At 37.4% G+C, this 15,819-nt stretch overlaps 1 protein-coding gene across 1 annotated transcript in view; it reads left to right on the top strand.

Moving 5' to 3' along the window:
• The window catches only part of LOC141476904 (long-chain fatty acid transport protein 6-like), a 41,418-nt gene extending 39,092 nt beyond the window's left edge, over nucleotides 1–2,326 (top strand). Inside the window, exon 11 of the mRNA XM_074165812.1 lies at nucleotides 1,203–2,326. Coding sequence (XP_074021913.1) covers nucleotides 1,203–1,379 — 177 coding nt within the window. The 3' untranslated portion in view covers nucleotides 1,380–2,326. The remainder of the gene's footprint in view (nucleotides 1–1,202) is intronic.
• The last annotated feature ends 13,493 nt before the right edge of the window (nucleotides 2,327–15,819 follow it).

A 15,819-nucleotide genomic window follows, 5' to 3' on the forward strand; every position in this document is an offset into this window, starting at 1 on the left:
AGAGATTGAATATGTGTTCAGAGTAAAGTGGGGAAGAGCAGAAGGCTGTGAAGGACCTTGAAACTGAAATATATGTATATGTGTGTATATATATCTATCTCATAAATCCAGTAAGATACCTTTTGCAGCAGCATTCTGATATGGGCAAGCAAGATTACACTTGAGAATGTTGCAGCAGTCAGTTTACGGAATGATGAGAACCTAGTCTAGATTTATTGCTCTAAAGGGGTACAGAAAAGCCTTTAGGCTGGGCAGAACGAATCTGAATCTTAGCCTGGATATCAAGCATCTGGAACTTCGATTAGAATTTAAATGCCGACATTACAGGTGAATTGCTGCTGGTACTGCTGTCATTAACCAAGAAAGAAGTGGGTGGGTGGAACTTCACGGGAAAAAATTAAAGACCTGTTGAGCTTGATCTGACATGTAATCATACTTTAGAAGATGTCAGAATGTTTCTTAGACCAACAAAAGCAGGTAGATACTGTCTGGAGGTAGATCTGGAATACGTACAATAGCTCTGAGTTGTTGGAGATAATTTTTCGGTTTTGGAGACTGCTTGCATATATATAAAAATGTAAAGACAGAAGAGAAGATAATGGAGACAAGTCATAAAGTGGGGGTGAGAAGGGATGGGAAGGATAGAGAAAAGCATCTCACTAGAGATTCCTCCCACTACTTTTTCCAAGGGACACAGTGACACTGAAAAGAAGCTTGAAAACATTATAAAATATTTGGTAAAGGTCTGCCTTTCTTTGAACCTGGCTGAGTATGAGTATGGCTGATTTAGTATGTGATTCTTTCAGCCCTTTATGGTGACAATAATCATAGATACAGAAAATTTCCTGAGTTTTATCAGTAAGTTGTTTTTGATAATGACAGTTTTTACTCCCAGATTCTTTACAATGTGTAGTTTTATGATGTGCACAAATGAAAAAGCTAGATTGTCTTGGGCAGGCTGGGGCTACACCACATGAGACACTGTGTTGAGACACTGCACAAGGATACAGAAAGCAATGGGCTGTGATTTTTTTCCACCATGTCTCCGGGTGCTGGTCCATAGCAGGACAAAAGTTCTAGTTTTCCAGTGTAATGAGAATGAACAGTATTAGCCAAGTAAGATTTTTTCAAAAACAAATGTGAAAGTAAGCAAAAGAAAAGAAACTCTTCTGTTAAATAATAAACCTTTCTGTCTTCTATAGGAAAAAATGGAAATGACCGGAACATTCAAACAACAAAAATTTCGACTGGTGGATGAAGGCTTTAATCCATCTAAAATTACTGATCCTCTTTATTTTTTAGATAATTCTAAGAAAGCATATGTCTTGTTAACCAAAGAAGTACATGAGATGATCTTATCTGGGAAAAAAAAACTTTAATTAACCTAATAATAGGCTCTTAAGGGACAGTCTATACAAGCTATTGTATGAGAAAACAGTAGCATTGATTACCTGTATTTATACCTAGTTATCCAGAATAATATTTTATATACTTGATCTTTACATTCAGATCTGTCTTGTATCTTTCCTCACTTGATCATTCAAGTCCACTAATGATATTTTACCTCTTGAGACCAATTTCTAAGTAAATTACCTGTAAAAAGTGACTGAAACCTATTTTATCTTCATTTTGGAATATAAATGCTGAGTCTGGTAGTTTTTCTTTGCAATAAATGAACACGAATGGTACGTGTTATGACACACAGTAAAAAAAGATTCGACATAGAAAGATATCATGACACAAGTTGTTGTTTCTAGAGAGTGAAAATATACCAGTAACACCTTTTTTAAATGTAGTTTACATTTTATATATACTTCTGAATATATATTTTAAGAAATAAAGATTTGTTAGTGGGTGAAAGAAAAAACAACTCTTCTGCAGAGGGTTTTTCTGATGGTACATAAGATGAAAGACAGTAAAGCAGAAGAAAGCCCTCCAAATAAACCCCAAACTAAGAGTTATATACTAACAACGCTGCTGAGATTGTTTTTGTCATAATCCATGCTCTTTCACTTGTTAAACTGGCTGTTTGGAGTGTCAAATTCTGAAGACTGAGCAAACTTTTCTGAAAGGTTTAGCAACAGATCAACAATAGGCAGAGAAAATGTACACACTTAATGGGGAAAATTGCTGATACAGCATAAATAGAATTATTACAGCACTTTGTCATGCATATTGACTAGCAAATAGCTTCCTTGCTCTTACTAATGACTGCCAGAGATTATTATTTTATGAGTATAAAATATAGCAGAAACTTTAAAATTCTAAATCGTATGTTCTAATGCATTGCTTTTAAAAAGTTTTAAAATAAAGTATATGATTATTTAAAGCAAATTCTGGACTGTCTCTGTTTAAGTCTGATTGGGTAAAGTCTGTTTTGTAGCCTGTTTTGATACATCACTTGCACAGTGTCCTCCTCTAATGGATTGTGATGCCAGCTTTGATCAGCCGGAAGCAGCATCACAGAATACCAAAAGGGAGACTCTCTTCAACATTGGGCATCAAAGATCTCTCTTCTGTCATAACTGTGGTATTAAACCAGGCTCTTATAAATGAGTAGGATGTAACATACTTAAAAAAATAACTATCTTTTCTTGTTTCTTTCTACTTTGTTCGTCTGACAACATTAGAACTTGTGACAACTTTTGGTTCTCTGATTATCACTTTCATAATTTTCCTTAAAAACCCAAACCAAGGATGTAGTAAAAAACATGTGGAGAGTCACAGCTTGGTTATATTTCTGAACACCATATTTTTTATGGGATTGCCAGTATAAATAAGCAAGTTTGCAATTTTGCAATTTACAAAGCAGCGAGACCGAACAGTACTTACACCAACATCATGCTTTATGGTAGATGTTAATGTAATTGTAAAGTACACAATGGGGAAAGGAGAGGACTGCTAAGCTGGGGGGGAGGGCAGGGGGTGGGTTGCTGCTTATTCAGATAGATGGAAGTACCATTGCTCTGTTGTGCAAATAGTTGCACTTTCCTAGTTAGTAACTGCAAACTCAAGAATCAAGTATTTACCATAAAGTTAAACCCAACATTGCAAGTTAGTTTATAATTTTGAGGAAATTTATGCCAATCTCCCCATATCTGTGTGCTGAGTATACTTAAGGATCCCTTTTCTTTTATTACAACAGTAAAAATCATGCAGTTCCTATGGCAAATAATATATTTTTTAAATAATTTTTTTAAAAAAAATGTACTGAGCTCCACATGTTTAATCTTGTAATAGAATATAAATGAATATAATGAATGTAAGCTTTGAATGCTTAGCTTTAGTATCAGATTTACCACTTTTTTGATTTATTTTGCTTTACATTATTTGATAATATTTATGACCAATGAAAAGGTTCTAGCACTTAGATGCAACAGAAATGAGAGGGGGGAAAAAACATGAAAAACAACTAAGGAAACAAGTAAATACTGTTCTATTAAAAAAATAAAATAAATCAAAACCCTGTTCATGAGTGTCACCATTTGGAAAGTACCTAAGATGAAGAAGATTGTTTCTGTGTGGAGTGGTTAGGGTGGAGAGACAGCATCACAGGAAGCGAACGGCATGAAAGTACTAACTTTCATGGTCTGTCCACTACTGGGGCAGCCGGTTGGTGCTTCTCAGCTCTGTGGTATATTTCAGCAGCAGCAGGATTCTTCTAACTTAGCTGGCTTGAGCAGCCCGCAGGTGTTTGTTTCCCATCTGTGACCACTAGAGAAATACAAAATTCCTTAGTGTAACCATGTCTCATGCACTGTCTCAAGAGACAGGACGCTTATGACATCAATAAAGGGAAAATAACAAAGGGAAAAATCTACAGACCCATAGGCTCTGTATTTCCTAAAGGGAAACAGTGTATTATTTTCAATTCAGTAGTTTTCTTTCTTTCAGCCAGTAGGTTAGGTGCCAGCAGGCGCACTGAAGCATGTTGCAGCAAAATGTCACTTTTCCCGTGGATATGTAAATTGTTGAACAGGCACTGAAGTTAGGCTGAATGATAATGATGTTTACGTCAAACACCAGGAAAGGCCTTCCTTTCAGAATGAGAAAATATTTGGACCACCCTGGTCCTTTCCTACCCCCATACCTAGAGCGAGATGTGGAATGGCTGAAGGCTGGAGTGTCCCTGCAAAATTAAGCCTCAGTGTTTGATTGGGAAGTTTCATTTCATGTAGTAGGGGTAAAGAAGCAGCTGAGGGTGGCTGGTGTGTGGTGCAGGTTAGCTGCGCTGCTAACCTCACATGTTAAGGAAGAGAGAGAAAGACTAAAATAAATAAAGGTAATTATTTTTGAGATTTAGCATCGTGAAGTTTTCCTCTGCAACTGGGGGTGGTTGATGATGAAATAAATGTTTATTTTTAAAAAATGAGATTGGAATTTTCATTTAGGGAAGGTAAAATTCTGCAAGAGTCAACGCATATCCACTCTCCTGTCCTAGTGAATCTGGTACAGTTAATACAGTTGTAGTCTGGATTAGTTTTTATAAATCTTTTTCAGGATCCCTAGGAAACTGTAAAAAAAATATGAAGTTCCTAAGCAGATAATGGCCTGAATTTGATCCTCGTCACCCAAGTCAGGCAGATACAGCTTTTCAAGAGATGAAGCATCCAAACTCACACTCCCACCAGCATTCCCACACCTGTAACAGTAACTGTAAAGAATGTATTTCAATTGACCTACAAATTCCATGCAAAAGACATACAGAAAATGTCTGCTACTGTTGGTTATGCTTTTTTTGTTTGTTTGTTTTGTTTTTTGTGAAGGAAAAAATAGGTAAAGAAGGAGCAGTCTTGTTTGCATTTTTAAAATTAAAAAATACTGGATGGCTATATGAGGAAAGACAAAAAGACCCTCTACTTTAAAAAAAAAAAAAAAGTGATGATCCATTTTCAGTAGCCTGTTCCCAGCTAACAATGTAACTAGTAATCTCATGTTCATTCTCACACACAATAGAAATTACAAGACACATAGCAGTATTTATGAAACTTATTCATTAAGTCAAAGCTAATTTCAAGCAAATAGTGTCCTTCTGTTTAAAATTTGCCACCTCAAAAAATACTATTTACAATAAAATTAGATGCAAATATTCAGTAGACAGCCAAAGAACGTTGCACATGAAAGTTGTAAATTTAGTGTGATGCATATTATTAGCAGTAATGTCAGTAACTAACAGCATAGTCTGATAATTATTTTATCAGATCGTGTCCTCGTATGCGGAAAAGACCTTACACACTATACCCTTAATTAGGCAAATAACATTCTATGATGTAGATGGCGATGGTAGTTTTAAATAAACTAGGTCATTATCAGAGTGAAATGAAATTTCTGTATCACTAACAAATCCCCAAGTTCCCCACAGCCTGAGAATCTTTTACCAAAATAGTCTTCATTCAGTATCACACACAGTTCAAATCAAACGGTCAGGAATTGCTTTTGCAATGGAACAAAGCAGTCTCCACTGCTGCCTTGCAGCAGGAGATACACTGACCTATTTCCTCCTGAAGCCATTCCTGGCTCCGTGAGGTCTGCATCATTCCCGTTATTCCACAGTCCTGCATCGCAAGTGGGGGGGGTTGCATTATGTCAGCTGCACTATATACTGCAATAATTCTTACTTACAAAAAAGGCACTTAGACTGCCAAAAACCCCCCACTTCTTATTGTTGTTGTCGCTGTTGTCTAGTTTTCTTCAAGTAACTGGTCCTGCTATGGTGACAAATCTAATAGTTCTTGCAAGTATGTATGGACAGTGTTACCAGTACAGGACTGGCCAAGTCTCTTAAGTTGCTCTTCATGGTGGTTCTGGGTTTAGGACTTAACTAAATGGCTTAGTTCACATAAAAAAAATAAAAAAAAAGAAACCAAAAAAACCAACCAACCACCAACAACAACCAAAAAAAAAAAAAACCAAACGTAAAAAACCCCAAACCCAAACATATTACAAGAAGTTAAGTACTGAGTATTCAATTCAATTAATCAGTTATTTAAAGCATATTTTGCAAGAAAGGAGTGAACGCCGTGATTGGAATTCTAACATGAGAAGAGTTCTGCTCATTCAGAGCAGCCTGCTGAGTACGGATAAAGAGAGCTGTCAGTCTTTTACAGTGCCTACTGTATAGAAGGACGTACCTTTGGTTTTAAAATCCTGTCTAAAAAAGCAGATTTGGTCCCAAACCAGAAAACTTATTTTGGTATACAGTTATTTGTCTGGTAAATTTTATTACTCATCTGGTTTTGCCAGGTATTTGTGCATCTTTGTTAACTATATGTGGCCAAAATATACTCACTGGTTTTCAAATCAGACAATCTCGTTTAATCTAGTTTACATGGAAGGTATCTGTAATTGGCAAACTGATACTATTTTGTTAACAATAATTAATCAGATAGTTAAATACAGGTGCAGGTCTTTACAGCTTTAAAAATGAAAGTGTTCATGGGCATTAAGCTAATATTTTCTGATTAAAGTTACTCAACCTAAACAAATACATATGTAAAGAGCAAAAGGTTCCTGTACAGGATGATGGATGGCAGAGAAACCAAATTATGACTTTGTGAGTAATGCCAACTAGAGTGTTATTTGTGATTCAAGAAAAACATGCTATAGAGATTAGCACAATTTCCATTAATTTCTCTTTTTATTCTTCCTTTCTCATTCACTCTTTTCTCCTTGCTAATAACAAACTATACTTGCATTCTCAATTTTTTAAAAAATTGGTAATAGTAAGTTAGGACCAGAGCATACTAATGCTGAAACCCGTCACATTACACGGGAATTCTGTTGGACCCAATAATGAGTACTAACTTTAGTAATCTGGACACATTTTTATACTAGGTGTGTGAAAATGTACTCAGTTTTTTAAAAAGTTGGACTAATTTGGCTCATGGCCTCACTTGAAAACACAGAAATCAAACACAAAGACTACCAGGTAGCTGCCTTTGAAGATCTAGTGAATGACTTAACTTTTTCTCCAAATGCAGGACATAACCACACTAATTTTAAAGAATGGTATTGAATGCCAACATAATTAAAGAAAATATAGGTAGCTATGGGATCATTAAACACTTGCCTAGCTACTCAGTTATTTCCAAAGATTTTTTTTTTCCTGAAGATATCTCGACTAGGCACCCTGCCGTACTTTTCTAACAATGCATTAATACACCTGTCTTCTATTATATGCTAATAGTTTTCTTCCCTGAGTGGGCTGTACTTTACCAGCAAAAGACTTGATCTATACTACTGCTTTTTGGGGTTGTTTTGGGTTTTGTTTTTTTTGCACTGGACATGCTTTTCTATACAGCTTTTACGTCCCAGGCAGTTATACCTTGCTCATGAGTAAACTGTGAAGAGGGATCAATTTTTGCCAAACTGCACTTCCCATGTATGAGGATTCATTTTTACTGGTATTGTAAAATCATGAATTTGGACATAGTTCTCCGGAGAGGAATGCCTGAGCGTTAGCTCATTCTACCAGCTTCTTGTCCTGAAGGTATGTAGGAACAGGATGCTACACATCCACTTTTGTGTTAGTAAATAAGAGCCCTCACAGATCTATATTTCAGTTGCATCTGAATGATAAGACTTCTCAGTAATTTAAGAATATTCATAGACAGCAAAACTGACATGAACATCAAAATTGTCTTATGACATCTAACATTTTTATCAAGGAAAACTACCAGCTATCGCCTTTAGTGGATGCATAAAAAGCTAATGCTGTCATTAATTCAAATGTCAAAGTAGAACCTTAAAATTAAAAGGTATTTATGCCTGTCAGGTCCTAAAAACAGCAGGCAGGAACTGTAGATTGCTTTCCACTTCACCAACATTACAATGAAATTCAATACTTCTAGAGTATAATTCTATTGTGCTTCTAATTAAATGAACACCATGTGTGTAGCTGAAAAAGATACCTCTTAAATATCTCCATTAGGTGTATTTCATGCTGCAAAGTTTTGATACCTTTCCTACATTTTAAAAAATAAAGTTGTTAAAGAAGCTGCATACTGGCATTAAACACGGTATATCCCAAATTAGCCACTGCAGTTTAAGGAACTGGAAGTGATTAAGCCAATCAGATAGAGTGAGATTCAGGGAGGAAAGAGAAGGTTTCAAACCCCTTACCATTTTCTGGTAGAGATTAACACTTACTCCTGGCTATGTAAGGTTTCATAAGAAAGTGGGGTGAAGTCCTTAGCCTGTGACAATTCTTTAAAAAAAACTAAGAATGAAAACATTAGATATGAAAATGTGGGCTTCACTCCAGATTTGTAAGTGGATCCTTATTTCTGTGACAATCCAAATAAAAATCTTGGATACAAAGAGACTACGAGACTGTCATTTTGGAAAAGTCTGGATCAAATTGCAAGCATGCAGCACATTTTGAAGTCTCACTACATAGAGCTGTTCTACACTTACAACCTCCCACCTTTACCATCTTTTATTGTTTTAAGCATATCTGTATCTTTACATATATATATCTTTATTTATATGTATATAAACATATAAATCTATTAAAAAACGCAAGAGATATCAAAGTTCCTCTTCATTTGAAGCCATCACGCTTAGAAGCAAATGTTGCTCATCTTTGAAGCTGAATAGCTGGAGGAAATGGAGTTGCAACAGGCATTGTTCCAGTGCCTAGCTAAAGAGCTCAAATACTTAGTGAAATTCACAGACATCGCATTGCATGACAGTGCCTTAAAAAATCTAAGGGGGAAGTTATATGCCTAAGAATAGGATCCATAAAAGTCAGCTCAAAGAGCAAGAACTGCCTAAACTGTCTTGTGGGGAACAGTGAGAAGAGGATTATGTCTTAAATCGGTCTCCTGTCAGCACGTAGGAATCTAATGCTCATTTGCTGGGAGCACAGAGATATTTGAGCTCTCTCCTGGAATTGCACAAAACCCAATTTTTTGCAAATGCTTGTAATTCTACAGATTGTCAGCAAAAAGATAGCCATATGTATTCAGCTGAGTTTCTATCCAAGCATTTAATTAGAATTATAAATTAAAGATAGGAGAGGAAATTATTTACTGATGGCATGTGAAAGCACTGTAATCAGTCACGTATCACTGCCATATTCTTTTGTAAGAGGAGGAAAACCTCTTTTGAAGTATAAACAATGACTATAATTCCATTTTGCTGGCCACAAAAATCCATTTTCTTGTGAAGAAAAGCTTACATCTACCCAAATACCTGTAATCTGCCATTAACAAACTGGTTTTGTTGAGAAATTTGTAGTTGAAAACAACATTAAGTATGACTCATCATTGTCTTAGCCTGTCTTTATACTAGCATGTCTGCTACAATGAGGAGTCCCTGTGCCATTTGTCAGGTATGTTCTGAACTAGGTTGAGGTAGTAAGTTTTCTCCAGATGTACGGATTATTTTCAAAGACCTTTTGGCTTCCTCTTGTGTTACAGTAAAACTAAATTTCTTTAGAGAAATGTGGCATACAAGAAAGCAAAATATTTTCAACTACTTTTGAGATGACTCACTTTGTTCAGGCAGATCATGACATTAGACAAAGAGAAGCCCTCCCTAACTAAAATGTTGATTCTATGGTCTGTATTTTTGTTGACCTTCTCTATATGATGTTCAGTACAATTATTGTACTTGGACAACATGTGACCTAGTTAAGCTAATCTCTGCCTTGCTTTGGTAGACAAAGATCAGTGTCAGAAAAGGAGTTTCTAAAAACTGTTTCTAGAGAAAAACAGTTTCCGGAACTGAATAAGGACCATCAGTGAATCACCAGTAGCTTTTCCAGATGAGTCTTCATTTACACAGCCAGGCAGTAGATGACAATTACCCTCATGTTAGCTGCGTTGTACATGTTCGGTTGGCAATTCCCACAACTACATTCAGAACCTGTATATTCAGGGATCTGCAGGATTTAAATGGAAATCGTTCTGTCCGCATCCCATAAATCACAGTATCCTGCCCTGTGTCACCACCATCCTGTCTCTGCTTAATATATACAGTTGTTAGCTGTTCTCAATACCGGAGCCAGCAGGACCTTGAAACAGTGAAATCAACTGAAGCAATCCACCAGATAGCATAGGCCCTGATTCATTTAATAAAATAATAAAAAATAAATGTATGACTAATTTTGATGTCATTCTGTTAAAAAAAATAGTTCTACATATATGTTTCTTGAGCTGCAAGAGAATTATATATTTGCTGTGACATTAAGACTGGAGTCATCCAGAAGCAGTTACTTGAAAAATGTATGTCCAGTTCCCAAAACTGTAGGCCTTTTTAATCTTACTACAGGTTTACCTGAATAATTAGAATTTGAATTACAAACTGCTAATTCATGCACCCAGCAACTGCTGCTCATTTGCAGAGCTTCTCCCACCGTAAATTCTTATAGAGGTTTAGGGCATTGCGTGTAGCAACTCAGACGGCTCAAAGCCATAATCCTGCGGTTGGCACTGACAGTTCTGCTTTCCCTTTTCTTTTCTAAACCCCAAATAATGCATGTGGTCTTTCCACTTTGAAGTAACCCCCAAGGTTATTAGGAAAAAGGGAAAGGATTTCAGCTATTGAAATTCTCAGTAACAGTGCCAATGCCATGCAGTTGAACTCACTGAAAACACTCAGGGAATAATTCTGGCCTTGCATATTCCAACGCATCATTATTTATTAATAAAATTGTGTTCAAATTACTGATTTTTTAGCCCTAGCTTTCAACAGTTATTCATTTTGCAGACCATCATTGAACAAATAATCACACAAACCCTACTCCTAGTAGCAGAAATCCCCAAAAAGACAAAAAACTTTAAGGAAAAGAAAATACACTTTCTTTTTTTTCCCAGCTTTTTTTCATCTTTTGCTTTTTTTTGGATGCTACAGCACTAGAGCCTGACTCAAGAAACAGTTCCGTAACTATTAGACATCTCACTCAAGAAACAGTTCCGTAACTATTAGACATCTCAGACACAGTTATGTATTTATTTGCAAAATAGGTCAATTGTCACTCTGCTTCGCTGTTATGAATATAATCTATTAATTGTGCAGGTGTTGCCAGGCCTGGAGTGATGACGAGGCTATTCATTCTGGTCTCTCAAAGATACTGACAACACATTCGAGATAAAAATATCTGTGCTCTGGACCTCTTCTTTATCCTATGCTCTGTTACTCCATAAGAAAAAAAAGTTGGTAATTTTAAGGAAACAGGAGGCAAGGGATATTTCCTTACCTCATGCAAAATCACTCATGGATTAAGGGTTCCTGGAATTAAACCTATGAATCTCCTGAGGAATGAAAACCACATTTCATTCAGTAGCTGCTAATGCAGAAGTTTGTCAGGCAGATGTTCCAAATGACAGTAATCAAGTTAGAAAGCTTTCGAAAGAGCTCTTGAGTTAGTAAATTACATCCTCAAAATAAAATATTTAGAACTGGGGAACTGAGGACCGGGGTGATTGATTTAAAAATAGATACAATGGAGACAAATGCTGACAGTGAAAAAGCAGACAGAAGATATTTCTTTTCTCCTTAAAAGTCTCTAATAACTTCCTCCGTGTTACAGTCTGCTGATACACCTCATAAGAGTGGAGCTACATTTTCCAATGTAGGTCAGAAAGCATGCCAAAGAGAAAAGCAGGTCAAAAGAAATGCAAAGGCAAAATGAGATAGAAGCACCTTGTTGATTTGGGTAGCTATGCACACCGAGAAAGATGTCGAGAGCACAAGAATTTGGTTGTATTTAAATTAACACTACAGAGTGTAGCTCTAAATAATCTACTCATATCTTTCAAGGTTAAAGGCTAACTTGCTCACCTGGTGATGTATCTGCCAAAGCCAGGGTTCCTACTTTGTGCTATACAATTACAGATGTCGGCTTGAAACCCTGAGTGCACCAAGAGGTTCTGCAAGCTGTCCCCCAGGGGTCTGGCTGCCCTTGCTGGTGGCCACCAGCCCCTGCACGCTGCAGCCACCGCAGCTTGCACCAGGCTTGGGGGGAAGAGCTGCGAGGATCTCGCCTTTGCCAGGGAGCTGCTTCTAACCTCAGGCCTCTGAGCTAAGTTACGGGCATCACTGAGCCCAGACAGATACCGTGCTGATCCCAAACCTGACCTGCTGTTCCTAGAATCATAGAATCATAGAATTGACTAGGTTGGAAGGGACCTTTAAGATCATCTAGTCCAACCATCAACCTAACTCCGACAAAAACAAATAAACCATGTCACTAAGCACTATGTCAACCCGTCTTTTGAATACCTCCAGGGATGGTGCTTCAACCACTTCCCTGGGCAGCCTATTCCAATCCTTAATAACCATAAAAATTTTTCCTAATATCCAGTCCGAACCTCCCCTGGAGCAACTTGAGACCATTTCCTCTTGTCCTATCGCCTGTGACTTGCGAGAAGAGACCAACCCCTGCCTCTCTACAACCTCCTCTCAGGTAGTTGTAGAGACTGACAAGGTCTCCCCTCAGCCTCCTTTTCAAGGAATTCTGTCCCAGCTTTCCTGGCTTGACCTTGAATCTGCCTCCTCGCTATAGACTTGGTTCTTCCTGAACTGCTCTGCTTATCTGGTCTGACGGCTGTAGGACCACGTCCTTGATGGTGAAAGCACTGCCTCTGGCTGGCTTGCAGCCACCCCCAGCTCCCAGGCAACACTTCCCTGGTGGAATAGCCCACTTGTACAGAGCAAATCCTTCACACACGTATAGTTATTTCTAGGATCCTGAAACAGGCAGCTTAGAGGGTTTTGCAGCCTATAAAGACAGGTGTACTAAGGAAAAAAATGTTAATTACTATTCCCTGAGGCTTCTTTTAATTTAAATATTGCCATTGGCTGAATTTAATGTCTTAAGCAAGCTGACGAAGGAGAACTATGTAAAACCGAAGAGAAAAAGGATAGTTATTGCAAGCTCATGTCTGTTCTCAGAATGTGACAACATGGATGATTTTGACTCATCTTTGACAGCTGAGTAAGTGTTTCTTTGTCTGGACTATTAAAATGCATCAAATGCTTTCCTATCAGTAAATTGTAATGTACTGCTTTAGTTATTACAAAAAAGTCATAAACTTTATAATTAGAAGCAAAGTAGGTCTTAACATAATAAAATAGTAATTGTCTGAGAAAATGAGTAGCATTTGTGGTTCCACGCACAGCAGTTACAAAGAACAAACCATACAGTACAGTTCAAAAAATCGAATTACTCTCATTTGTGGAAAAAAGCATCACATCCCACCAAAAGTCCTTGAGCACAATGTACATCTTCCAGTGTGTAAAAGGCTACTGCAGTGTACTGAAGGGCAGAGGCCGGCCCTTCTGCAAGGAACCAGGCATCTCACCACAGCTCTTCTCTTCCAGCCCTAAATGTGACCTGCTTTGTCTGCAATCTGTCCTCCTACTGGAGGAAGCCCTTCCTCCAGGGTGATGCTCACTGCAAGGTATGGGAGAACTTCTATATGCTCATGGCTTGCACACTCCACACAAACAACTGCTCAGAAAATCTTGCCTGTCCTACCACGGCTACAATCTGCGGCTATATATATAATATACACATCAGACATCACATAGTTACATAATACACACACCAAGTGCGTATTATTAGATAATAGTAATATGAACACACATGTATATATTTACTACCGCTATTGTGCAAGAAAGCAAAAGCCATGATAGCTGGGAACAGAGACAATACGCCAAAGCATGAAGTCAACGAAGCAGAGTGGACCAGCAGAGATGGCATCTGGGAAGCAAGCTGAACTGGGAGCCACTCATTCATGAATAAACAGCTCATTTGCAGGAGAAAATATGTTCAGACTTTGAAAAACCTGGTTACTCGGGGAACCTAGACTTGTCTGGTAGCTGCCTACACCTTTGTCGAACCAATTAGACAAACTGGAAAGGTCCATAATGCTAACAACATGAAAAGAAAAAGGGTGCAACTTAAGATACATGACTACATGAGAAGACACTGCCAGCTGGGTGTTGTGCAGACTCTTCCAAGTAGGAACGCAAAAGACTTGTTGAGATTGTGGTAACTCTACAGATCCCCCAAACGCAACTGTTTATAAAGCATTTCTACCTTATAAACAAAATTAAAATCAAATGAAGTAACTTCCAAATATATAACAAGATTACAGGAACTAAAAGGGTTCTGTTGAACTGGAGAGAAACTACACAATCCAAAGAAGGACTTGCACAGCGATTTCTTCCAAGAGTAGCTTGTGACTAATGCTTATTTGATCCAAAAATGTGCATATCATCAAAGACGTAAAAATAAACTGTGGGTCAAGCAAAAGGCACAGCACTGACAACACTCAAAACTATCTTCACTATAGCAACTGGTGTCCCATGTGACCAAACATTATTGATTCAAAGGAAACATGAAGTAGAAACACTAAATAATCCACAAAGCCTAATGCCCAGAAAGGTGACGGAAGAGTGACTGCAAGAGATGCAGATCAATTATATCATAAAGGAAATGCTATAAACTTTCAGGTTCATCAACCTTCAGTCAACAAAATGGATTCTACCAGGTATGACTTAGCATCTCTACCAGTGTCATTATCCAGCTTGAAGCCAGGGGATTAAAAAAGCTCTCTCCCATTTGGTGCGATTCTGTCTGACTGGCAAAGCATATGTTTGTGCATTTACATTAACATTTTAAAAACATTTTTGGTAGTAAACCTGTTTCAAAACAAAACTTAACTGAAATTTTGGACCAACAGTTGGTGTAATTCCAAGTAATTCTGTGCCCTGAACAGATAGAGCAGCAATACTTGATCTTAAAGAAATAATTACTACATGCTGACAACTTTGTTGTACTTTGTGAGTCAGACAAAGGTAAAAGACAGTCACATCATTAAGAATGTGCTTTAACAGAATTACCATACCACATTTAATGCCAATAATGAAGAAAGATGTAATTATTCATATTGGTAGAACTGTGAGGACTACCACATCTGAAAAAAGATCTAAGACATTTTATTTTCACATATCACAGTAAAAACAATCATATGACTATTCGGTGAGTAAGCTAATTTTTTTAATGTATTTTATGTTTTATATTTATATATTTTATCAATATGGTTACAATATCAATATCAGTCATGTTTTACTATCCTGTTCCAACTGTTGTAATACATGAAGGGAATTTAGGATATCAAAATATAGCCTAAGTGACATGGTACTGAATTGATTATTAACAGCAGAGCTTTATAACATCGATCAAGCTGCAAAATCAGATTGTAGACAGAGATTTGTCCCAACAATTTACTTTTTACTTTGAGGTGTCATTATGTAGTGGGCAATCTTAAAAATAGAGAAATAAAATAGTCTGATAATGGTTGATAAACAGGGCAACATAGGCAGTTGACATTAGAAGTAAAGCTTAAAACATTATCAGTATTAACTCATTTCCAAACCTTGCAAGGAAGCGTCACCGACCAGATGAAGAGTGCTTTATTCTTCCAGGAAACTCCAGGACCTCTTTGCCAGTCACACCTATTTCCATCCATAATGCTGCAAAAACCTGTCTGTCATTCAAGCATGCAGCACCAAGACAGTTGTAAGCTGATTAGCTCATATACAGGCAGCGCGTGGGTTGTCTGATCTCAGGGTCAGTTTGACATCCAGAATGCCCAAAGACTGCACTGCTCCATACGCAGCTTACCATTACAGGAAAACACAGCAGAAATAGAGACGTCTCTTAAAAAGGATTTTGTGAGATGTTAATACCATGTTCCTGCAGATGAGATAAATGGAAGGGGCTGTGCCAAGTATGGGGTGGCTGAGGCAAGTCCACATTGCAGTTGGCACCACTCTGAAGTGCAAAGTACGCACCTGCAACGT

Source organism: Numenius arquata, chromosome Z, assembly GCF_964106895.1.
Source record: "Numenius arquata chromosome Z, bNumArq3.hap1.1, whole genome shotgun sequence".
Classification (NCBI taxonomy): domain Eukaryota; kingdom Metazoa; phylum Chordata; class Aves; order Charadriiformes; family Scolopacidae; genus Numenius; species Numenius arquata.